Source organism: Mirounga leonina, unplaced genomic scaffold (genome assembly GCF_011800145.1).
Source record: "Mirounga leonina isolate KUSES-001 unplaced genomic scaffold, KU_Mleo_1.0 Mir_171, whole genome shotgun sequence".
Classification (NCBI taxonomy): Eukaryota; Metazoa; Chordata; class Mammalia; order Carnivora; family Phocidae; genus Mirounga; species Mirounga leonina.
In genome coordinates, this window is record NW_023270436.1 from 9,311,607 (window position 1) to 9,338,183 (window position 26,577).

A 26,577-nucleotide genomic window follows, 5' to 3' on the forward strand; every position below is an offset into this window, starting at 1 on the left:
GCTCTCAGCACTCATTACACAGCTTGTATTGGTTCCTTCTAATGCCCTGATTACATCAGGACCACCTACACTGCATTCCCCCCAGGGCTCTGCCTTGATAGGGCTGAGAGCGGCCACACCCCACAGCATCCGCACATCTGGCCCCTGTGAGTTGGCTTTTGAATCTCATTCTCCACTAAAAAGAACCAGGATTCCTTGAAGAAATGGCTCATGCCAGGAATAGGACAGGGAAAGTACCAAATAAACCTGGATGTCTTGAGAGCAGAGACCCTGTTTCATTCAGTTACTTCTTCAGCTTTTAGTGTGTGCCTTGCTGAAAAAACTGATGTAAATTCTTTGAAACAATCTACGTGTAACATGCCAGAAACCCCTACCTTGCAGGATTGTTCAGGAATCAGTGGTGTAAAGCACGTGGCCTATAGAATGTAACTGATCCCCATTAACTTCCTTCCCTTTGTGTTTCATTGAACTTGGGAGCTGTTGTCTCCCTGTGGAACTCTTAGGGTATGTCTGGGGGCTCGATCTGGAATGATCTGCTCTGCACTGTGAAAGCTGGATGGCAGGTGGTTTCTGTGTATGCTACACCCTCCCAACTGTGCACTCTCTTACCTCAGATCTTTGGGCCAGTGATGCAGATCCTGAAGTTCAAGACCATAGAGGAAGTCATTGGGAGAGCCAACAATTCCAAATATGGGCTGGCTGCAGCTGTCTTCACCAAGGACTTGGACAAGGCCAATTATCTGTCCCAAGCCCTCCAGGCTGGCACTGTGTGGTAAGAGCCTCCTGTCAACCCCTCACAGCCTAGGCAGACATCCCCAAGCCAGGGTCTTCTGGAATCTAGTGCCACACCCTAGAATTTGGGGTGCTGGGCTCAATTCCTTCTGGGTCAGGGTGTGGTATAATAGAGATTTCCCATCCCAAGAGAAATAAAAACCTACATCTGCACAAATAACTGTACCTGAATGTTCATACCAGATTATTAACAATATTCAAAAGGTGGAGACAACCTAAATGTCCTTTAGTTGAAGAATGGATCAACAAAATGTGGTCTATCCACACAATGGAATATCATTCAGCCATAAAAAGGAATAAAGTGCTGATACATATAACAAACAGAGATGAACCTTGTAAATGTGATACTAAGTGGAAGAAGCCAGACACAAAAGGCCACATACTGTGTGATTCCATTTATATGAAATGTCCAGAATAGACAAATCCATAAAGACAGAAAGCAGATTAGAGGCTTCCAAGGGCTAGAAGGGTGGGGAGTGGGGAATAACTGCTTATTGGGTACAGGGTTCTTTATGGGGTGATAGAAATGTTCTGGAATTAGATGGAGGTGATGATTGCACCACACTGTGAATCTGCTATATCCACTGAATTGTGCACCTGAAAGTTGTGAATTTTAAATTCAATTAAAATTTAATAATTTTTAGGGGTGCCTGGGTGGCTTAGTCAGTTAAGTGTCTGCCTTCAGCTCAGGTCATGATCTCAGGGACCTAGGATCAAGTCCTACCATCAGGCTCTCTGCTCAGTAGGGAGTCTCCTTCTCCTTCTCACTCTCCCTCTGTGCTCTCATGCTCTCGCTCTCTCAAGTAAATTTTTTTTAAAATTTAATAATTTTTAAGAACTGCAAAAAAAGTACCTAGTTAGCAAAAACGATTCATTAAAATGGGAAGCTATGATGTGGTGCACCCTGTTACTAACAGTCATCTGTGACCACATCATGAGGGGTGATGACTTACGGCTTTGTTTCATGTAGTTTGCTTTTGGCTCCTACATGGCTGGTTATAACTATGGTTCGACCTATCCATTTATCCTCAGTAATATTTTAGAGCCATTCAGGAGGTCGGAGGCGTATGACACACACATCTTCCTGCAAGTTACTTCTGAATCTTGTTTCATATCATAGGGTCAACTGCTATGATGTGTTTGGGGCCCAGTCCCCATTCGGCGGCTACAAGATGTCCGGGAGCGGCCGGGAGCTGGGAGAGTATGCGCTGCAGGCATACACCGAAGTGAAAACCGTGAGTATGGGCGCCTTCTCAGCTTTCCCTCTCACTGGGCTCCGTCAGTACTTATTACTAGTTTCTTGCTTTAAGCCACAGAAGCTACAGAAAAGGGTGAGGACCCAGTCTCTGCTCTGTCTCATGAGAAATGACTTGGGACCTGGCCACCACTATGCCTGCACAGTCCTTTGCTAGGCTTTGTTATACGCCAAGTTCTGTAAGACTTGAGAAGAAGGGCGGTTCCTAGTGGGCCGAAGCAGTGGGGAAAAGCTTCTACTAAGGATCAAGCCGTGAGGCATTAGAGACCAAGGGCCATAAATACACCAAAATCCTAATGTCAGTGATAGGAATGTAGCCTGGAGGACAAATCAGAAATACAAAGAAAGTATTATTCCATAAATATTCATCACAGCATTCTCTCTCAAAGATGAAGAAGTCAAATGTAACCTAAATGCCCAATAAATTATGGAACACCCAAATCATGGTTTACTAAATAGCCATTAAAAATATTTTTGTAGGGGGTGCCAGGGGTGGTGCAGTCGGTTGGGCATCTGACTCTTGGTTTTGGCTCAGGGCCGTGAGATCAAGCCCCACGTTGGGCTGCATGCTCAGCGCAGAGTCTGCTTGAGGATTCTCTCTCTTTCTCCCTCTGCACCTCCACCCCCCACATGGGCCTGCTCTTTCCCTCTCTCAAATAAATAAATAAATAAATAAATAAATCCTTAAAAATATATTTTTGTAGGATATTTGACATGGAAAATGATCATCCTTTAAAGTGAAAAGACAGGATACAAAGTAATACGTGCAGTATGAACCCAATTTAAAGGCTGTATGTACATATATATACTCAGGTACCTTTATTTATAACTATGGAAAAGACAGGAAAGAAAGGCACCAAAGTGAAAATAATTTTCTCTACAATGGACACTAATTACAGTTTAACCAGGCAACAAACTCACTAGTGATATTTAAAGAAAAGAGTAATGGGCTAAGTTGGGCTTTCCCAGGATTGGGGAAGAGAAGGCTCAGGGCACGCAAACCAGCCAGGGGAGCAGGGCGAGAAGGGTGGATGTGGTCTTCATTCAGTACTCAGTGGTAAGCCACAACCTGTGTTCTCAAGAAGCTTGTTGGAATAAAATAAACCTGTTTGCTTGTTTATTTAAAATTGTCCCAGGGGTGCCTGGGTGGCTCAGTCGGTTAAGCCTCTGCCTTCCGCTCGGGTCATGGTCCCAGGATCCTGGGATCGAGCCCTGCGTCAGGCTCCCTGCTAAGCAGTGGAGTCTGTGTCTCCCGCTCCCTCTGCCCCTGCTCATGTGCTCTGTCTCTCTCTCTCTCAAATAAATAAAATCCTTTTTAGGGCGCCTGGGTGGCTCAGTCGTTAAGCGTCTGCCTTCAGCTCAGGTCATGGTCCCAGAGTCCTGGGATCGAGCCCCGTGTCGGGCTCCCTGCTCTGCGGGAAGCCTGCTTCTCCCTCTCCCACTCCCCCTGCTTGTGTTCCCTCTCTCGCTGTGTCTCTCTCTGTCAAATAAATAAAATCTTTAAAAAAAAAAAAAATCCTTTTTAAAAAAATAAATAAAATTGTCCCAGACAAGAGGCAAGATCCAGATTTGAACCTGACACTGGCCTATAACTGTTCATCAAAACAGTGATGAGATTATTTAGGTACGATGTTGTGGGGGCCATGCTAGGACTGAGCCCCAGGAGTCCCAGTATCTGGATTTCCTGGAGGGCAGGGGGAGAGAGACCCTGAAAAGAGGAGGCTTGAGTTGAGGTGGTTCGTGCAGGAATCCAAGTGTAAGCTGTTGAGTTTGGGGAACTCAAGTGATAATCCTAACAAAAATAGGATTAAAAACTTTTCAGAAAAGAAATCAAGTTTGCAAGGGGGGACTGCTGAGAAAATGTCTTCTTTTGAACTCATCTTTACTGAGAGCTTACTTTGTGCCAGAATCTGCTAGACTTCCTTATGCAGGTTATCTCAATCAGTGCTCACAACAACCCCAGGAGGGATAGTCTGTCTTTATCCCATCCTGCAGATGAGGAATCGAGGCACACAGAGGTGAAGTCCTTGCACAGTAGGGGGTAAAGCTGGGATTTAACCAAATCCATCTGAGTCTGGAATCTTCCCACTTGACACACTGACACACCTGTAAGCTTTAGCATGTTATTTTTTCCCTTACTTTGATTCTTTTGGAGGAAAATATGGGTGTAGGTCAGGGTCTCTCAAGCTCAGCACTGTTGACATTTGGGGTTGTATAATTCTTTGTTGTGGGGTTTGTCCTGTGCAGCGTGGGACGTTCCATGGGCAGCATTCCTGACTGCTATCTACTAGATGCCATAGCAATCCCGCCCTCTTCTGCCCCGTGACAATAAAAAATGACTGGATTAAGGGGAGGCAGAGAATGTTCTCATGCAGAACAGGGCCCTAGCTGGGTCCCTGGGATTGGGCAGTTGTCTATCAAGCTATCAGAAGTAAAGGAAGCCCTTGTGCTCGTCCTTGGCAGCACCCCAGCTGAGAGTGCCCACAGATCGCCGGGAAGCAGGAAGATTTAACAGCTGCTCTGCTCCCCTCTTACAGGTCACGGTCAAAGTGCCTCAGAAGAACTCCTGAAGAACTGTGCCAACTCCCGGTGGAGGTCAAGGACATCAGCAGCAAAACCAAGAAAAATGACACTTGCACACTAAAAGTCTCAAAAGAGAAATTCTCTCACAAAATCTCTTGATCAAGAAAGTATCAGAACTTTAATTGATAGATGGGGGGTGGGTGTGAAGGAAAGAGTACCGGGAAAGATGCCAACAGTACTCCTAGCTTCCAGGCTGATTTTTCAAAACTAGATTCAAATGTCTTATTCTGTCCATCTGATAGATTTCTGTAACTTGCCTTTATAGGGGAACAAAAAGCCATTTTTTACACTTGTACTAACAAGTCAGGGCAACAGCTAGTGCCTTCCTCTGTATTCTGGACTAAAATTCATTAAAAACAATGCTGCTGGGGGGTGGGAGGATGGGTTAGCCTGGTGGTGGGTATTGAGGAGGGCACATTCTGCATGTTGCACTGGGTGTTATGCACAAACAATGAATCATGGAACACTTCATCTAGAACTAATGATGTAATGTATGGGGATTAACTTAAGAATAAAAAAAAAAAACAATGCTGCTGTTCACTTTTTGGTTAACTCTGTCCATCTCAGTAACCCAAGGAAATACCACCACATAGGGATGTTGTCCCCTCCTGTGTGTGTCTGTGTGTCACACTGTATGTGGCTACTGTCCTGTGGGGAAATAGCTTTCATTTCCTTCCTCCGTCCTGTCCACCTGTGGCCAGCCCTATGGTAGGCCCTAGCGAAGTCACCAAAATAGGACTCCCCAGGTCCTGCCCTCAGAGAGGGGGCAGTCAGCCGGGAAAGACACACTTCACATCCAAGGTTTGTTGTTCTTGTTTTAAGTTAAAAAACTTGGGTCAGACTAAATGAGACAGGTTCATGCTGATGAATTTCATGAGATTAATTTGGAAACCAGATGTCTGTTTATTCATCTTAAGTGAGGTCTGTATTCCTGTAACCAGACCTGGTGAATCTCCTGTCCAGAACACTGCCTTACTTTAGTTAAGGGATCTGTAATTAGGATTGTTAGTAAACGAGGAATCTGAAGATTCCTTGGTGAGCAATGGAATCAGCAAAAAGCTGAATAGCTGTAGGAGTTTGTGAAGGTTGTGATCATGTTTGGGTCACAGATTAACAATTTGAGAGGGGCGCCTGGGTGGCTCAGTCGTTAAGCGTCTGCCTTCGGCTCAGGTCATGATCCCAGGGTGCTGGGATCGAGTCCCACATCGGGCTCCCTGCTCGGCGGGAAGCCTGCTTCTCCCTCTCCCACTCCCCCTGCTTGTGTTCCTGCTCTCGCTATCTCTCTTTCTCAAATTAATAAATAAAATCTTTAAAAAAAAAAAAAACAAAACAATTTGAGAAAAAAGTCTGATCCTCTCCTAGGGAAAATCCACCTTCTGTATCATTTTTGCAGACAGTGTCCAGGGATTGTGGAGCACGCTGGCTGACCCCTGGCTTACTTCACTCAGGCTAAGCCACATCTTGGTCAACAATCCCTATTCCACTAAAGGCTAATCTGACTTACTTGAATAGTGCTTCATAATTTTTGTCATATATGCGTATACCTGTATCATTTACTTTTTTCTTTAAATCGACTCTTACTTAGATAAAAAAATTAAGCACTTTATTGCCATACATAAAAAAACTGCATTTAACTGCCATAAATAGAAGGCATCGTAAAAAAGAAAGCAAAACAATGTTAACTAAATTTAAGAAAATACGAATAAACTTAATCATTTAGATTATGCATATATTGTTATATATATACAAATAAATCTACTCATTCCACAGTTGTTCATACCTGAAATCAGTGTGCCACAATGAGGAGCCTAGGATTTTATGACCAGTGAGCAGAAACATTCCCCTTCTTGTTGCTTCAGGATGAGATGGGGTTCACTGCCAATAAAATGATTCTGTATTTTAGTTTTGATGCTAAGCAGCAACACCAGTGTCACGACACATGAGGCTAGCAAAGCTTTGAACCCGCCCCTGTTCTCCCATCCTGCTTGGTGGCCTTTGGGCTGAGGGTGGCCCACTGCAGCTGGGATGGGTTGATCAGCAGAAACGGCTGTCCCTGCCCTCAGGGCACACACACCTGATCTACCCGGGGAAGTGGCAGTAAACAGACAAAAGTAAGAGGGTGTTCTGAGGGTGTGAAAAGGGGGATGCTTGGCCCAAGCTGGCCAGCTGGAGGAAAAGATCACACCCCTTCACACTTAACATTCATCCATTGTAAACATTTCTTGGGAGATTACTGAGTGCCAGGTACTGGTGATGCAAGGATGGATCAGACACACTTATACCTCCAGAAGCTCAGAATCTAGTGAGGCAAGTAAGACTCTCAAAAAAGGTGATTATAGGGGCGCCTGGGTGGCTCAGTCGTTAAACATCTGCCTTCAGCTCGGGTCATAATCCCAGGGTCCTGGGATCAAGCCCCGCATCGGGCTCCCTGCTCGGCGGGAAGCCTGCCTCTCCCTCTCCCTCTGCCTGCCGCTCTGCCTACTTGTGCTCTCTCTCTGTCAAATAAATAAATAAAATCTTTAAAAAAAAAAAAAGGCGATTATAATACAATATAGGTGCCACGTGCAGTGACAGTGATAAGGTAATGGCGTCATGGAAGGCCAAGAAGGGCCCCTGCTGACTGCAGACACAAGAAAGCTCCCTAGAGGGGCGCCTGGGTGGCTCAGTTGGTTAGGCGACTGCCTTCGGCTCAGGTCATGATCCTGGAGTCCCTGGATCGAGTCCCGCATCGGGCTCCCTGCTCGGCGGGGAGTCTGCTTCTCCCTCTGACCCTCCTCCCTCTCATGCTCTCTGTATCTCATTCTCTCTGTCTCAAATAAATAAATAAAATCTTAAAAAAAAAAAAAAAAAGAAAGAAAGCTCCCTAGAGGGTACTCATAGTGTCTTTTATTTATTTTCCAGGCTTCTTGCCAGAGGTTCAGTTCCTGAAGGCTTGAGCCTAGGTTATTTCCCTATTACTTATGCCCCTTATGTAAGCGGGAGTACCACTCCTATCTGCTTAATATTTACCCTAAGCTATAATAAAGGCATGTAAAAGGGATGTAGGACAAAGGCAGAAGGAAATGTAGATAAAATTAAATACCTTCTAACCTGAAGCCTGACAAATACTTGAGGCAGGTGGAATATAACGTTCCTCCAGGAAACTCCCAACTGTCTTAACGTTAATGCTTTGCTGGAGGGAAAAACTACCTTAGCTTGACAATGGCAAGGCCTCCAGGATGCTGTGAGTCTTCTTCAGCATTGGAAAATCCTTTTGGAACTTCCCTTCGCTTCAGTTTCCCCAACCCAAAGTATATAATCAGTTGCCCTTCACAATCTTGGGGTAGCAGCTCTTTCTGCCCAGGGGTTCTGTCCCCATGCTTTAATAAAACCACCATTTTTTCTCTCAAATAAATAAATAAAATCTTTAAAAAAAACCCCACCATTTTTGCACCAAAGACCTCTCAAGAATTCCTTCTTGGTTGTTGGCTCAGGCGGGACCCCAACACCACACTACTCAGAAACTACATCATTTGGCGCCCAATGTGGGGCTTTGAGTCTTTTCATCTGGACTCTGAACCTCGGTGCTAACTTGAGGAGTATTTTCTCTACTCTTCCTTTACTCTCATTTCAGGGGCTTTTCAAGCAGTATGGTCTTACTGGAACACTTTCAGATGGCTCGCTCAGGCTGCAGTCCTCTAGCCTGTGGCTACTCTACGGGGAGAAAAAAAGCCTGCCTTTTGGCTGGAAGTTAGTACTCTGGCCAGGATTGTAATAAGACCCAGAAACTTGATGCTTTCTTTTTATTCCTATCCTCATACAGAGTTGTCTGTCTAGGGCACGGGACAGTCACCTAAGTGACTAGGACAGCTGCTGATCCTAAGATTCCCGTGTGAGGTTTCCTCCTCATTGGTCTAATGTGATCCCCTCCACAACTCTGGTCTAGCTGCTTCTAGCCATGAGGCTTTCACCCAGAGCTGGCTGAAACCAGTATCCAATTGAATTAAAACCCAACCGGGGACCATTTCCTAGAGAAGATGGCTGTAAAGACTACGTGTGTTGGAATATTGCTTAGATCATGGTGGAGTTCTGTCTTTACTGTTTTCCATCAATGTTCTCTATTAACTACTTAAATTACAAAATTGGGTAATTTTCCCTTGTAAAACTTTTCTAATTATTTCCATGGGTCAAAAACGGCAGGTTACTCAGTCCATATGCCAGGCACCAATCTGTAGCCTAGAATGCAATGGAGAAGTGGGATGCTAGCATCCCTCCTATAGGTCCTTTTACAGCAGGTCTGCCTTCATGACAAGGCAGGTGGCAATTTTCATTTGAAGGACGCCTCCACTCACTTTTGACACCTGGAACCTCTGACATATCCTGTGTGGGATGTCACCCAGGGAGTCAGCCTTTTTGGTAATGGACCTTCTCTATTCTTCAGTTCCCAAGGAGCAGGGGAGCTTCTTCAGGGCCCAAGGATTCTCCCTTGGGATGCATTTTAACCCACTGGAAACCATTCCTATTGCAAAATTTAAAAGAGGATTGATCTCCTGTAACACTACATGGCCTCAGCAGGACCTATCAGATCTCTTCTGCGGGAAACAGGGCAAATGGACAGAGGTACCCCCCTAGGTCCAGTCCTTTGGTGCTCCACATCAGGACCCCAACCGAAGGGCCTCTTGCAGAATGTGAACTCCCTCCTGATATACTGGATGATAATGATCTAAATAGGCCTCTGAATAAACCCAGGTTGCTGGAGGAAACACAGGCCATCCCTGATGAAGGGGACACTGACTCTCTCTCACTGTTCATCCTAATAGATGTGGGGGCTTCTCTCTCATTTCCCGGGGATTAGTGGCTATAATTAGAGCCCATTGTGGTTAGTCCACCTCGGGACAGGACTTTAAGGAATATTCCCAAACAGCTACCGAAACTCTGTTTCAGTGAAATTCTGAAAAAAAAAACACATGGCATCTGCTCATCTGCCCGACCTGACCAGGTTTAGAACTAGGAACCCTGTCTCTGCCTTCTGGCAGCACTTTGCCTCTTCTGTCTCCCCAACCTTGGGTGCAGCCTGCATAACTGGCTTCTTTCTAGACCATCCTCCGTGCCTCTGGTACCACTGGCTCCTCCTCCCCTCGATGTCAAGGAGCTAAGAAGAGGACCCCCTGGACCTAACACTGCCCACTTCAGATTTCCCTACCACTGTCTCAGGTAAAAATTGACAATGGGAAATAAGCTGACTGACTTTTAAAAGAAGATCCAGGTAGAACCTAATTCAGTATTTAAACTAAGTTTGTTGGTTTAATTAAGATAGACATGTCTTTAGAGTTATCAGCATTAAATATGAAACTTTTATTCTACCAAGGTTTACTGTAGGTCAAATAAGCTCGTGTTATCTCTGTTGCAATTTGTCAGCAAAAAGATGACTTAAAATAATGGTTACTTTTGGGGCGCCTGGGTGGCTCAGTCGGTTAAGCATCTGCCTTTCAGCTCAGGTCATGATCTCAGGGTCCTGGGATCGAGCCCCATGTCAGGGTCCCTGCTCAGTGGGGAGTCTGCTTCTCCCTCTCCTTCTGCCCCTCCCCACTGCACGTGCGAGCACGTCCCTGCATGTGCTCTCAAATAAATAAAATCTTAAAAGAAATAATGGTTAATTTTGTCTGTCTCAGAGTTTTCATGGATAATTGTTAAGATAGCTTTCAAAGTCTTTAGTAATCTGAAACTTTAAAGTTTTGCTTGGATGACAAATGGGATTAAATTCGTTGGACATGTAGATCTTTTCCAAATAGAATAAAGTGCTAAAGCTTTAATTACTGAGCATAGGTTTGTGCTTTTGACTTATTGCAGAGAAACAGAATATTTGAGTCTGTTGGAAAATAAGCTTTGTGCTTAATTGATTCACAAATTTGCCATCTAAAGAATTCTGGTATAACAGTTTATAATTGGTTACTACTTAGTTTTCACTGGAGACTAAGGTTTCTAAGAGTTAAAATTCTACTACATGTAATTAAGACTAATGGAAATAAGGGAAGCAACTCTGTATATAGGAAAGCCGAGGGGCACCTGGGTGGCTCAGTCTGCCTTCAGCTCAGGTTATGATCCCAGGGTCTGGGGATCAGTCCCACATCAGGCTCCTTGCTCAGCGTGGAGTCTGCTTCGCCCTCTGCCCCTCCCCCCACTTGTGAGCGTGCGCGCTCTCTCTCTCTCTCTGACAAATAAATAAATAAAATCTTTAACAAAAAAAAAAGGAAAGTTCTTGGGAAAAAAAAGGAAAGCCAGAGATATGTAAGAAAAATACATGAAATGGGAATACATTTTTTGTTGAAGGTAAAAGGTAATTTTGTCCTAAAATGAGACTGGTTGTTTGGAGAGAAATGGCTTGGGGCAAAATCTAAATACAAAAGAAAGTTGTAGAAGGTTTGTAAAGGGAAATCTTTGGAAAGGAATTTTATATGCATTTAGGATGGACTAAAGTTATAATTCATGGACTCTAAAAAGTACACTGGGGGGCCGCCTAGGTGGCTGAGTCCGTTGAGTGGCTGGCTGTTGATTTCAGCTCCCGTCATGGTCAAGATCGCAGCATTGTATGATGGATCCCTGCATTAGGCTCAGTGCTCAGCGGGGAATCTGAAGTTTTCTGTGTCTCCCTTCCCCTGCTCCACCACCCCCAACCCCCTGCTCATGCACACTCTCTCTCTCTCTAATAAATAAATCTTTTTTAAAAAGTATACTGGTATAAGATTAAAAGTCTGCTTTTCTCTCTGTTCAAAAGACAAAGTTTTCTTGGATTATTGGTCTGCTCTCAAAAATAAAATGTAAACAGAGTTTTTTGCTGTTGTTGTTGTTTTTCCTTTTGTCTGCCCAGAAAAAAAGCAGTTTCTATGTTTTGTCTTTCTCAGGTCTTTGATTACTTAAAATTTCTCAATATTAAAAGAGCTAAGTTTTGCTAACAACTATATAACCCTACATATGTGTCTTTGGAATCTCTTACTGTCACCTTGGTTAAATAAATTTTTAGTTTTATAATGATCTGTAATCCTATTTAGGCATGTGCTGTAAAATTTTCTGAGGGATTTAAACAAACTTCCCCAAGATTTAAATTGTAAATGGAGTCTTTTTGACCAACTGGGCTTGTTTATTTGGTATGTTAAGTTACTTGAAAAGCACTGTCAAACAAACAATAATAAGCTTTAGGTTCCATTTGGGTAAATGCTATAACTATTCTAGAGATTGTATGCAATTCCTAAAGTTTTAATATGTTCTGGTATAAGGTCATCACTTGCTATTCTGATTGTTGAAGTGTTGTGTGGCACAGAAATAACCGGATTTCCTTGCCAGCTATATTGTCACCTCTCATCAGATCTTTAGCCATGTTCATTTTTGAGTCTTTTTGTCATCTATAGTTATTGTTCTTATTCTCTTGTGAAACGTATTTCATCTTCAAGGAGATTCATAAAAAGGGCTTTTGACAATTATAGGTATTCGATATCTTTAAAATAACTAAACTTAGTAAGATTATAATTTTTGTGACTTTTGTTTGAAACATTGTTGGTTCCCTACTGTTTGCTCTTCCAGATTAAGGAAATTTTCTCTTAAGAATTCCATGATATACAAAAATAAGATAAAATATTCCTCTGTGAACAAAATGAAGCCTTTAACTTTTCTCTCTACTGAACCCTCTGAAATTCAAAAGGTCTTGGTAAGTGGTCTTTCTTCTATGGCAATTATAGTCATTTGCATAAATTCAATAAGAATCCGTTCAATCCAGGGCGCCTGGGTGGCTCAGTTGGTTAAGCGACTGCCTTTCGCTCAGGTCATGATCCTGGAGTCCCAGGATCGAGTCCCGCATCGGGCTCCCTGCTCGGCAGGGAGTCTGCTTCTCCCTCTGACCCTCCGCCCTCTCATGCTCTCTGTCTCAAATAAATAAATAAAATCTTAAAAAAAAAAAAAAAGTTCCAGCAAAGCAAATTTTGAAAGATCTATATGATCAATCCACTATTCTTGCTGAGCTTATGTAAATAATTAGGCTAAGGTTGTTAAAACTGGACTTGTTTTTCTTTTTCTTTTTTTTAAAAGATTTTATTTATTTATTTCAGAGAGAGAGGGGAGAGGATGCAAGCATGAGCAGGGGGAGAGGGAGGGCCAGAGGGAGAAATAGACTCATCTCTGAGCAGGGAACCTAACGCAGGGCTCATCCCAGGACCCTGGGATCATGACCTGATAAACTGGACTTGTTTTTCAAATAAATTTAGTCCTGATTTGCTATCTGATGAAAAATGAGGGTTATTATAGAGAAAAAATGTTTCAATAACACGTCTTTGTAAATATTAACTTTTAATACTATTTCTTATAAACCAGATTAGATCCTGAATTCTTCGGGTTTCCTCAAACATTTGACTACAGCTCTCCAACTAAAGTTTCCAATCTATTTGGAACTCCATTCTCTTGATTTAAAAGTCATTAAAAACTAAAACTGCCTTTTTCCTAAAAGTCCTAAAAACGGACACTGGACAACTTCAGATAAACTTAAGAGAAACTGCCACAACAGCTCATGTATAGACAATCTTTGTGCTTATTATTCTGTGGAAATAATGGATGGCCCCACTTTCCCTATGACTGGATTAGATGATGCACTTGGTGATCCCCTTAACTCCTGAGACAAGTTTTGTCCCACTTGCCAGGGATTCCTTGTGATTAGGATATTAAGGCTAGACTTCAAACGAAGAGGGCTTCATGATGGCTTTATTCCTTAGTGATATTTATCTTAGAAGCCACCAATTCTATTGATGTAAAATTGCAAGTAGAAGCATTAGCAAAGCATACAGTGACCACCTTTAACTAAGCTTGCCATGCATTCACGCACAAATTTAAAAGGTGGCCCTCCAGGGGCGCCTGGGTGGCTCAGTCGTTAAGCGTCTGCCTTCAGCTCAGGTCATGATCCCAGAGTCCTGGGATCGAGCCCCGCATCGGGCTCCCTGCTCCTTGGGAAGCCTGCTTCTCCCTCTCCCACTCCCCCTGCTTGTATTCCCTCTCTTGCTGTGTCTCTCTCTGTCAAATAAATAAATAAAATCTTTAAAAAAATAAAAATAAAAAATAAAAAATAAAAGGTGGCCCTCCAAAACCAAATAGCTTTGATATCCTGACTGCAATTCAAGGAAGCCCAGAATTAGATACCTGGCTCCTAATGGGATCCAACTGGCTCTATCTTGTGGCCATGGCTTTTCCCAGAATGGATAGGCCGCTGTACTCTGGGTTTTCCTTGGATGCACGGATGCATTATTAAAGCCATTTACCAACCCAGCCAACCTTCCAAATTTAAAATGATGGTTGACACGTTCTGTGTTCATTTGGTATGACCACCTAGCATCCACCTTTATTCCTTCTTTAGGACTGGGGGATGTCATTTGGCACATGGAAACTCTTCGTAAGTACACAGTCAAAGCCCTAAATGACACTCAAAATAGCACTTCTCTATTAAATACCGAAATAACACAAAGTGTAAAGCGATTCTATAAAATAGAATGGCATTAGATGTTTTAACTGTTGCACAAGGTGCTATCATAAAAACAGAATGCTGCACATACATTCCAGATTACCACAAAAATACTTCTCGGTTTCTGACATGAATATTCAAATTGGCGCTTTAAACGATCTCTCTCTTTCCTTTAGTGATTGGTTAAAACTCTTGGACTGGAGGAAAATTACGGTCAACTATCAAAGGTCTTTTATTCAGGCTTTTCTTTCTCATTATAATATTAACCTTATTTTGTTGTCTTTTCTGGTGTCTCCCTGCCTGGTGCCAGGACTTCTTCACTGCCATAACTTCCAGCTGACAAACGATCCTTTCTACTCAAGGAGGTTCATATATGCTGCCTACCTTGGACTGGCTGCCTCCCTGTCCCTGTGCTTTAATAAAACCCCATTTTGCACCAAAGACATCTCAAGAATTCTTTCTTGATCGTCGGCTGTGGACCTCACCCTGCCAAACCTTACCTATATTCCAAAACTATATCATATAAGATAGACTTTGATGTCCTAGACATGTATTAATCTCCTTGTGTTTTCAGTGATAGGAACCAGTTCGAACCATAAGTAGCTCTCTGAAGAAAAAACAAAGTTCTCAGGTTACAAACAACCTAATCTCTCTGGGTATTTGTATATGGGTCAGTCACAGGAGTATTGGGTGTAAAGCTGCTGTTTCTGCCTTTAGTCTTGTTGAGTGTCCAAGAGGAAATGCTCCGTTTCTGGCTGAATAAAGGACACAAGGAACTTTTCAGGTAGGCTAGAGAACTGGGTTGATGTGGTGGTTTTTTGTGTTTTTTTTTAAAGATTTTTTATTTTTGACAGAGAGAGAGTGTGTACAAGCAGGGGAAGAAGCAGGCAGAGGGAGAGGGAGAAGCAGGTTCCCTGCTGAGCAGGGAGCCCGATGCGGGGCTCGATCCCAGGACGCTGGGATCACGACCGGAGCTGAAGGCAGACGCTTAACCGTCTGAGCCACCCAGGCGCCCTTTTTTTTTTTTTTTAACGTGTAGGCGCCACCTCGTGGGCCGTAAGTGCAACTACAGCGTCATCCTCTGCAAGAGCTGATCGGAGACCCACCTGCTGGGGTCTTTCAAAGACGGTGTTAGAACACAACTGTACACTAGTTATGTCTGGCAGGCAATGCAATGAGGGAATCAAGAGGCCAGGGTCACATACCCCAAATAACTGAACACAGGGACTCCAGCAAAAACTTATTCACAAATGTTCACAGCAGTACTATTCACAGTAGCCAAAAGGTGGAAACAATCCAAATGTCCATCACCAGATAAAAGGATAAACAGAATGTGGTCTATCCACATAATGGAATATATTCAACCGTGAAAAGAAGTGAAGCACTGACACATGGTGCAACACAGATGAACCTCGAAGACATGTGGCTGAGAGAAAGAAGCCAGACACAGAAGGCCACACAGTGTAGGTTTTCATGTATATGAAATGTCCAGAACAGGCAAGTCCATAGTGATGGAGAGTAGACTGGTGGTTGCCAGAGGCTGGGGGTTGGGGAGTGACTACTTAATGGATGTGGGGTTTCCTTTTGGGGTGATGAACATGTTTTGGAACTAGACAGCGATGATAGTTGCATATCACTGGTGAATGTAACAAATGCCACATTGTTTACCTTAAAATGGCCAATGTTATGTTACGTGAATTTCCCCTCAATTAAAAAAAAATAAAGCAGCCAGAGTCACAGCTGTTTGGGGTAACTTGGGCAAGCCGCATAACCCCTATGGTCACTTCCAGCGCTCATTCAGCAATTTTGTGAAGGATAAAAGGGAACTGGTATTTATTGATTCATACTGATTTTATTAACCTTTTTTCAAAAGGAAATACACATGGTTAAAAAAAAAAAAATCAGGGCGCCTGGGTGGCTCAGTTGGTTAGGCGACTGCCTTCGGCTCAGGTCATGATCCTGGAGTCCCTGGATCGAGTCCCGCATCGGGCTCCCTGCTCGGCAGGGAGTCTACTTCTCCCTCTGACCCTCCCCCCTCTCATGTGCTCTCTCTCATTCTCTCTCTCTCAAATAAATAAATAAAATCTTTAAAAAAAAATCAGTGAAATATAAATCTGGCTCCCAATCTTGTGGCCCCAAGAAGAAATATTTAAGGTGTACCTATTAAGTGCCAGGTGATGCTGCTACTGCTGGTCTGGGGGCCGCACTTAATGAGAGGGACCAGCACTTCCTTTAGAAAGATTTGTGTTTGCTTGCTTTTTGCCTTTTTTTTTTTTTTTTAAGATTTTATCTATTTATTTTACAGAGAGAGAGAGAGAACAAGCAGGGGGAGCAGCAGAGGGAGAGGGAGAAGCAGGTTCTCCGCTGAGCAGGGAGCCCTGCTTTTTGCTTTTTATTCTGAAGTTGTTTCAGACTTACAAAAGTTTTAAGGATAGTACAACAAGCTCCTATATACTTTTTACCCAGATTCAACCACATGTAGCATTTTCCCCATTGGCTCTACCTCTCCTCCCCCAACTTCTCACCTCCTATATATATTTCCTTTGTTACTGGACTTCCTAGGAGTAGGTTGCAGGCATCATGCCCATTTACCTCTTAATACTTTATTGTGTTTGAATTTCTACCTTGGATATTCTCTTATATAACCACAGTTCAGTTATGTACTATTTGGGGAATTTTTTTTTTTTAAAGATTTTATTTATTTGACAGAGACCCAGCAAAGAGAGGGAACACAAGCAAGGGGGAGTGAGAGGGAGAAGCAGACTCCCTGCCGAGCAGGGAGCCCGATGCGGGGCTCGATCCCAGAACCCTGGGATCATGACCTGAGCCGAAGGCAGACGCTTAACGACTGAGCCACCCAGGTGCCCCATATTTGGGGAATTTAATTGGATACCCATCAATACAATATTTGTGGGATCTTTGGACAACACACTGGAAACATGGGAGGGGTCACGATTATCCTGGGGGAAGCAGGTGACATTTCCTGGTCCTGGTCTGCCTCCTTGGAGACTCATACACTAGCTATGAACCAAGAAGAGGGCCCTCACCCAACCACACTGGCACCCTGATCTCAGACTTTTAGCTTCCAGAACCATGACAAATACATTTCCATTGTTTATAAGCCACTTAGTCTGTGGCATATCCTTACAGCAGCCAGAACAGACTAAGATAGCACCAGACCTTCACTCATTTCTGACTCCTGCTGACTCCTCTCTTTACTCCCATTGCTGGGGGTGGGGGAAAGGATGTCAGTTGTGTATATTAACTGGTGATGGTAGATTATGATGATGATGATAAAAATGGAGAGTTTAACAGTTTATTTTTAAAATACATCAAAGTGGGGGCGCCTGGGTGGCTCAGTTGGTTAAGCGACTGCCTTCGGCTCAGGTCATGATCCCAGGGTCCTGGGATCGAGCCCCACAACAGGCTCCCGGCTCAGTGGGAAGCCTGCTTCTCCCTCCCCACTCCCCCTGCTTGTGTTCCTGCTCTCGCTGTCTGTCTCTGTCAAATAAATAAATAAAATCTTTAAAAAAAAAAATACATCAAAGTGTCATATACCTGTACATTTGAGGTAACCTCTGTGTCTTGTTTCTCAGCTGGAAAGCGGAAATCATGGCTATCAAGTGAGATATTATAATTCTTTAGTAAGTGTGCCTTTTCCGAATCCACTTTTCCATTTGGACTTCAAGAGCTGTTGTTTAGTAAGTACAGAGTTTTGGTTTTGCAGGATGAGAAAGCTGGGGAGACTGATTGTACACCAATGCAAATATACTTAAATCTCCTAAACTATACACTTAGAAATGGTTATGATGCTAAATTTTATATATATATATATTTTTTAAAGATTTTATTTGTTTATTTGAGAGAGAGAGAAAGCATGAGGTGGGGAGGGTCAGAGGGAGAAGCAGACTCCTCGCTGAGCAGGGAGCCTGATGCCGGACTCGATCCCGGGACTCCAGGATCATGACCTGAGCCGAAGGCAGTCGCTTAACCAACTGAGCCACCCAGGTGTCCTGTTATATGTTTTTTTAATCACAGTAAGAAAATAATTTTTTAAAAAGGCTACCAAGTGAGACATCTGAAAAGCTGTCCCAGGAGAGTGATGATGTTTCTGTGGCTCCCAAAGGAGAGACCCGGGCCATTGGCAAACAGTGAGGGAAGCCAGTGGGAGTCCTCTTGCAATGGGCAGAAAAGGCTCCATGAGGGATGGTTCAGACCAGGTCAGGGGAAGTGTTCCAGCAGGGACGCTGTGGAAATGCAGGGCAGTATTGTGGGCACAGAGTTGGCCTTGATGGTTGCTAGGGTTCCTTCCAACTCTGAGAGGCTGAAGGATTGGAGCTGAGTCAAGTTTAGCAAATGAGAGAATTTTCCATTCACAGACTGTAAAATCTTATGATATATTTGAAGAACAGAAGTTTAGGTAAAAACAAACAACAACGGTGTGTGCTTTCGCACTATGGGAGAATATAACCTAGTACGACCTTTCTGGTAGGAGTCCACTGCTAAAAATGTATCCAAGGAAATAACTGGACAAATGTGAAAAGCATGTCATTGCTATTTCTAATAGCAGAAAACATCAAACAACTTAAATATCCATTAGAAAAAAAAAAAACCAGTAGCCATTTGATGGCATTCGGAGGGACGAGGTGCCACTCTAAGCAAAAGGGAGATGTTTGGGGAAGGATGTGGGACAGGAAGTGCAGTGAGCCAGGAATACTGTTTCTTTTTGCTTCTCTCCACAGCCTTCTCTCTCTGCATACAGGCTTTCCCCACTTTAATATTCATGGGACAGACAATGACTGCCTCAGCCTGGACACCATGACCCCTGACTGGCTTAACGTTCCAGTCTCAATTCCCAGGAGCTTCCTCTGGGCCCGGCTTGGGTCAGATGCCCATTCCTGAACCAGTCAGCTGTGGGTGGAGGATGGGGTGACATGGCACTCGGCACTCGCTTGTAGTTAGGCCCATCACCTAGGCAGGGACTGTTGAGTGATGGGCGCCCTGCAGGTGTCTACCCTCGCTCACCAGAGTGATCTAGGACCAGCTGGAAGCAACTGCATCACCAGGCAGCTTTGAAGCAATGTAGAACCCCAGGTTTCACCCCACACCTAGGAATCATTTTAACAAGGTCCTCAGTGGTTGGTCTATTAAAGTTTGACAGACACTGGTTTATCACAAGAAAGGAAGGTTGGCCCTCTCTTCCTTCCCTCCCTCCCTCCCTTCCTTATTCAATTTTATTGCTGTATGTATATCACACCATACAGTTCACCTATTTAAAGCACATAATTCAAATTTTTTAGTATGTTCACATCACCACAGCTGATTGTAGAACACTTTCATTGTCCAAAAAATAAACCCATACTCCTTGGCTTTCATCTCCCAATCCCCTCCATCCCCCAAATCACCCTCTTCCCTGGCAATCACTAATCTACTTTGTCTCTAGAGATCTGCCTGTTGTGGACATTTCATATAAGTGGAGTCATACAGTATGTGGCCTCTTCTGCCTGGCTTCTTTCACTTAGTGGAATGTTTTCAAGATTCCTGCACAGTGTGGTGTGTGTCAGCACTTCATGCCTTTGTATGGCCGAATACTATTCCAGCATAGGGATAGATCACATTTTGTTTATCCGTTCATCTGCTGTTTCCACTCTTTGGCTATTATGAATCATGTTGCTAGGAACATTCATGCACAAGTGTTTGGGTGGACATGTTTTCATTTCTCTTGGGTTAGACTTCCATTTTTGTAGGAAAAAAATCGCATAACAAACTCAGGTGTAACTGGGCCCTGCTGGCAGCTTCTGATATCACCCAGTGCTAATCTTGAAACAGGACTCAGAACTGTAGATCCACTCCAAAGCAAATATGTGCCTGAGGGCGCCTGGGTGGCTCAGTCAGTTAAGCGACTGCCTTCGGCTCAGGTCATGATCCCAGCGTCCTGGGATCGAGTCCCACGTCCGGCTCCCTGCTCAGTGGGGAGCCTGCTTCTCCCTCTCCCACCCCCCCACTTGTGTTCCCTCTCTCGCAGTGTCTCTGTCAAATAAATAAAATCTTAAAAAAAAAAAAATACGTGCCTGAAAGCAAAACTTACTGAAGCTTTTCAGGGGGACAAGGGGGAGTGACACATCATATGGGGGTCGAACTGTCAGTCCAGTCCTTTCCCACCCCAACACGCATCCTCTACTCGAGATCATCCCCTTCCCCTAGCCCAGGGGTTTCCTTGTCTCTTGTTCTTCACCCTCCGCGGCCCCTCCTCTTCCTCTCTCCCTGCACTCCCCTGCCATCATCCTTTTCTACCACTCAGCAAAGCAGCTGGGTACAATCTGCTCCCTCTCACCCACCCCTGACCTTGTTCAGCAAATCAAAGACCTTTCCTGGAGAACAGTGGTCGTGGTAACTGATAAATCCTCCTCCTGTCACAAAGAATTGTAGTTCCTGCTGGTCTGCACATCCCTATCTCACAACAAACACACATTTACTAGTGCATATAAAAACATCTGAAGTATAGAAAATTGTGTGTGTCAATAATAAACCTTTACTTCCTTTTATACAATCCTTCATTATTAATTATGAGAAACACTGCCTTTATCCAGAATGTTTAGTATCTTACTTTTTTTTTTTACTTGTTCTACTATGAGCACCTTTCATTTCGGTGCATATAATAGGCCTCTTGTCCAATGGCTACCCTATTACTTAATGTATAAGTGTTTATATGCTATTAAACAAGCCTCTACTAATGGACATTCAGGTAATACTACTTTTATAACCAGCAAACACGATAGGGAGAATTTAATTTTGAAAAATCACAGTTAAAAAAAGAAGATGCCACCACAACAGAAAACCAATGTTCCAGTGGGTTTCTCCTGCTGATTTCCACTTTGTTACTGGAACTTTCATGTCACCTGGAGGAAGAGCCCCCCTGGGGTGTGAGGATTAGTGGGCCTCTGGGCATGTTATTCCTGTAAAACTGAGCAAAGCATTTCTGCTCTGACTGATGATTTGTTCACCAGTCTCTAACTGCCCAGAGGGATTACACAACTTGTCCAAACTACAGCAGAGCTTGACTGCAATGGGGCACCAGCTATCCTTGGATCTGATAACGCCACAACTTGTGAGCACCGAGTCCTGGAGCTTCTCATTCATTTTACTTGCCCTGGCAAACATGCTGTTGGTCCCTTCACTCACTACGATGTCTTACAACATCAATGCCGGTTCCTGCCCCCTGTCTTCTCTGGGATGGTACTCAGCTCATTTCCTTTAGGAGCTGGTATTCTCCTCCCAGCCCCAAGTGCACTTTGTACTTAGTCCAGACTTCTACGTGTTGCCTATATTATGCTGTACTTGATCTGTTTCCTTCTTTAGACTCTGAACTCTGAGAGTTCTACTTAAGAGTAGGTGCTCAGTGAATGTGCCTTACAATGCCTGAAGTGATATATTAAACTGAACTGGGGTGCCACTGAAGGACTGCATTATTCTAAATTCGGGAACATGGGCCTGGGACATGGAGGAAAGGAAAATGGTTGAAGAGGGTGGCTAAGGGAGCACTCGAACCCTGCCAGTCAAAGGATGGGTCATAAACCAGCAGCATCGACATCACCTGGGTACTTGTGAGAAATACAGAATCTCAGGCCCCAGCTCAGGCAGATTGAACCCAAATGTGCATTTGAGTAAGATTCCCCAGGGATTTATCTGCACCTTAAGGTTTTGGAAGTACTATGCTAGAAGAGGTGTTGCCAGGCCTTCAGACCAACTGTTTATTCTCATCCTGAGTAGGTGGGAAGAATCCTGGGGAAGGTTCAATAAGTAGCACATTGCAGCAACCCTCGTCTCAGCTAGGTCGGTGGGTGCTTGGGTGGGAAATGGGGCTATGGCACCAGAATCAGGTCTGTCCTTGGTTCCAGGATGAGCTGCCACTTAACCAGCTGGGTGATCCAGCCCATTGCTGGATCAATTGGATGAATTACTGAAGACTGGTTAAACCTAGTTAACCTCTCTTAGATGACAGTCACTGCGTCCACCTCCCAGGGCTGCTAGGAGGTTAAATGAGATAAAGTAGGTGAAGGTTACCTTAGAGGTGTTAGTTCCTATCACAGAATAAAGCTTGGGTTTCTGCAGAGTTTTTGGAAAGGAGGTAAGCTGTGTTTCCCCAAAAGCCAGCTGCTGTTACAGGTGCTATGCTAGGGGCCTGTAAATGCAAACTCAGTTTCAGAGAGGGCAGCAGGAAAGAGTTAACAAAGGCTGCGTCTGGTAGTGAGTTCGTAGATTTCCACTGTCTGCATTAACTGCTATACTGTTTAACTCTTATTTACTTATTTATTTGAGAGAGTGAGAGAGCATAAGCAGGGGAAGCTGCAGAGGGAGGAGGAGAGGGAAAAGCAGCTCCCAGCTGAGCAGAGAGCCGCACGTGGGGCTTGAGCCCAGGACCCTGGGATCATGACGTGAGCTGAAGGCAGACGCTTAACCCACTGAGCTGCCCCTATACTGCTCAACTCTTTTTTTTTTAAAATATTTTATTTATTTATTCATGAGAGACAGAGAGAGAGAGGCGGAGGCAGAGGCAGAGGGAGAAGCAGGCTCCTCACTGAGCAGGGAGCCCGATATGGGACTTGATCCCAGGACCCCAGGATCATGACCTGAGCTGAAGGCAGACGCTTAACCATCTGAGCCACCCAGGCGCCTAATACTGCTCAACTCTTAAAAACTAATGACATACACAATGCTTCTGAAATTGGAAAAGAAACTCCAACTAGAGGGAAAATATGGGGGGGGGGGGAGAGAGAAAGGCTATATGGTTTTCAACTCCTTTCTTGTCTCAAATCATCAAAGGCCCCACTTGGAACGAAAGCTATCCCAAGCTACCATGGGAAAAGAAAGCAACATGCTTCCCTGGCAATTACTCAAGCAGATTATCCAATAAGTGAGATGACTAAACATGTCAGACTCACAAGTTCACCACCCTTGTTTTAAGCACTTAGAAAATTCATCTAGTAGTCTGGGTCTGTTAATACTTTAAGTGGACTTTTAACTGTGTTATGAAATAATTCATTTTAAAAAGGAAAGATCCTTTTGAGAGTAATGGGGCTAATTTTCATATTGGTTTTTATTTTTATTTTTTAAAGATTTTATTTATTTATTTGACAGAGAGAGACACAGTGAGAGAGGGAACACAAGCAGGGAGAGTGGGAGAGGGAGAAGCAGGCCTCCCACAGAGCAGGGAGCCCGATGCGGGGCTCGATCCCAGGATCCTGGGATCCTGACCTGAGCCGAAGGCAGACGCTTAACGACTGAGCCACCCAGGCGCCCGTCATATTGGTTTTTAAATTAAGGTCAAATTCACAGATCATAAAATTGACCACTATTTTAAACTGTACAATTCAGTGACATCCAGCACATTCTCAATGCTGTACAAGCACCACCTCTATCTAATTTCAAAACATTTTCATCACCCCAAAAGGGAATTCTGTATCAATGAAATGGTTATTCCCCATTTCCTTCTCCACCCAGGCCCTGGCAACCACTGGTCTGCTTTTTGTCTCTATGGGTTTGCCTATTCTGGAAATTTCCTATGAATGAAATCATAAAATATGTGACCTTTTGTTCTGGCTTTTCTTGTTCTGCATCATGTCTCTGAGGTTTATCCATGTGGTAGCACGAATCAGTGCTTCTTTCCTTTTTATGATTGAATAATATTCCATTATATGGATATACCACATTTCGTTCATCTGCTCACGTGTTGATAGACATCTAGGATGTTTCCATCTCTGGCCATTGTGAATGGTGCTACTATGAACATTTGTTTACATGTATTTGTTTGAATACTTATTTTTGATTCTTTGGGGTATGTATCTAGGATAGAATTGCTGGAACACATGGCAATTCTATGTTGAGCTTTCAGAGGAGCTGCTGAACTGTTTCCCACAGTAGCTCACCAATTAAAATGTATGAGACTGTATGAGGGTTCCAGGTTCTCCACATGCTCTCGAACCCTTGCCAAGCAGGGTCACTCTTCCAAAACTGATGAAGGGCACTTGTGCATCAGAGAAAATGACATGCAGGGTCATTTGACTGCAGGTTCTCCTCCATCCACCCTTACATTTTACTCATTGAGCCCCTACAAGTGCTCCTTTGCCCCCAGGGAGTTTGCTCTTAGTAAGTCACCCCTGCCCACTGGGAGCTTGTGCCCTGGGATAACTTGGGCCTGACCCTTGCCACTGCCTTCCCCTGTATCCCCCATATCCAATCACTCTTGCTGACTCTACATGCAAAATACATCTCAGATCTGTTCCCTTCTCCCTGAGGTCTGCTGCAATCATCCCAGTCCAGGTCACCATGACCTCTCACCTGCATGCCTCTTCTTCTTAACCACCTGTATCAGTTATCTATTGCTATAGAACAGATGACTACAAATGTGGCAGCTTAAAACCCACAATTTTCTTTCTTTAGTAATCTCTACACCCAGCTCGGACTCATAACCTCCCAACAATCAAGGTGTTGGCTGGGGCTCCTGTCATCCCATGGCTCAACTGACGGAGGATCTTCTTCCCAGCTCACTCACATGGCTCTTGGCGGGGCTCAGGGCCTTGTGGGCTCTTGGCTGGAGACAACAGTTCTTGGCCATGTGGATTCCTCTATAAGGCAGCACACAACATGGCAGCTGACTTCCTTCAGAGCAAATGAGCAGAAGAGTGAGAGGGAGCCCAAGACAGACATCACAGTGTCTTTGTAACCTAATCCTAGAAGGGATATTCCATCACTTTGCTATATTCCGTTTATTAAAAGCAAATCACTGGTTCCAGGCCACCTTTAAGAGGTGGGGGGTGGGGAGGGGGACTACATAGAGCTATCACCAGGCACCATCATAGAAGCTACCCTTTACAACCTGTCCTCTGGCAGCCAGTGATTCATGTCTTTCGCATATGCAAAATGCACCCTCTTCCTTTGAAGGGCCTCAAAAGCCTCATCCCACTATAGCATCAGCGGGAAGTCCATAATCTCAAAACTAAATCAAGTCTAGGTGTAAATTAATCCCTTAAGTATAGTTCCTTAAGTACATCTCCTCAAAATACGATCTTTCCAATCTGTAGACTTATGAAAATAAGGAGACAAATTATTTGTCCCCCCAACATACTGTGGTGGGACCAGCCTAGGACAACAGTGATGGACATTCTTGTTCAAGGAGGGGGAAGTGAGAGGCACAAAGGAGTCACTGGCCCTTAGTAAGTCTGAAAGCCAGCTCGGCAAATGTTGGCAACTCCTCCAGTTCTCAGAGACTGAGAATGATTATACGTGGCTCTTGGCTCCACTCTGAGTCATACTATTTCATAAAAAGTAGCACATATGTGCAGCTGAGCAGCTCAGTTGGCTTCCTGCCAGAATCCTGGAGTTCTAAAGGCCTCTTTTCAGCCTGTGCTCTTTCTCCTTCCAAGAGTCCAAATATGACTCTTTCAAGAACTCTGTGGGCTTCCTGGGAACCTTACTGGGCATTCACACCATTAGACTAAAGCCACATCCACAAATCTCCCTGAACAAGTCCCCCTCTACCTTCAGTTTCTGCTGTGACTGCTGCAGAACAATGACCTCAAGCATTCTAGAGGCCTTATGTTTGAGAGGATCTTCGAGATGCATCTCAGTCTCTGTAAAGGATCTTTTCCATGACTGAATAGGCTTCTGAGGTACCACCTTTGATTGTCTGAGGTCTTCACAAACTATTATACAGTCACATCTTCTACTTTACCTTTAGGCCATGTTATGTTCCCCACCAAATTCATATGTTGATGCTCCAACCCCCACTGTGATGCTATTTGGAGGTGGGGCCTTTGGGTTGTCATCAGGTTTAGATGAGGTCACAAGGATGATGGGATTAGTGTCCTTATAAGAAAAAGAAGACACTCAAGGTGGCTTTCCCTCCACCATGTGAAGGACACATCAAGAGGGTGGTCATCTGCAAGACAGGAAGAAGGCCTTTCCAGGAATCAAATCTGCCCACACGTTGATCTTGGACTTCCCAGACTCCAGAACTGTGAGGAATAAATGTCTATTTTTAAGATGCCCAGTCTATGGTATTTTGTTATAGCAGCCCAAGCTGACGAAGACAGATTTTGGTATTGAGAAGTACAGATTCCTACTAAGTTTGTTCAAGATAATGTAGGCTTTCTCTAATGCACTCCTCAAAATCTTTCCAGCCTCGGGGCACCTGGGTGGCTCAGTCGTTAAGCGGCTGCCTTCGGCTCGGGTCATGATCCCAGGGTCCTGGGATCGAGCCCCGCATCGGGCTCCCTGCTCGGTGGGAAGCCTGCTTCTCCCTCTCCCACTCCCCCTGCTTGTGTTCCCTCTCTCGCTCTCTCTCTCTGTCAAATAAATAAATAAAATCTTAAAAAAAAAAAAAAAAATCTTTCCAGCCTCTGCCCACTGCCTGGTTCTAAGCCACTCCCACATTTTAGCTAGTTGTTATGGCAGCATCCCACTTCCAGGCACC

The 26,577-nt window shown here is 44.1% G+C and overlaps 1 protein-coding gene across 1 annotated transcript in view; it reads left to right on the forward strand.

Annotated features, from left to right (window-relative positions):
- The window catches only part of ALDH2 (aldehyde dehydrogenase 2 family member), a 29,539-nt gene extending 24,644 nt beyond the window's left edge, over positions 1-4,895 (forward strand). The window contains exons 11-13 of the mRNA XM_035017019.1: positions 615-772; positions 1,913-2,027; positions 4,585-4,895. Coding sequence (XP_034872910.1) covers positions 615-772; positions 1,913-2,027; positions 4,585-4,617 — 306 coding nt within the window. The 3' untranslated portion in view covers positions 4,618-4,895. The remainder of the gene's footprint in view (positions 1-614; positions 773-1,912; positions 2,028-4,584) is intronic.
- The last annotated feature ends 21,682 nt before the right edge of the window (positions 4,896-26,577 follow it).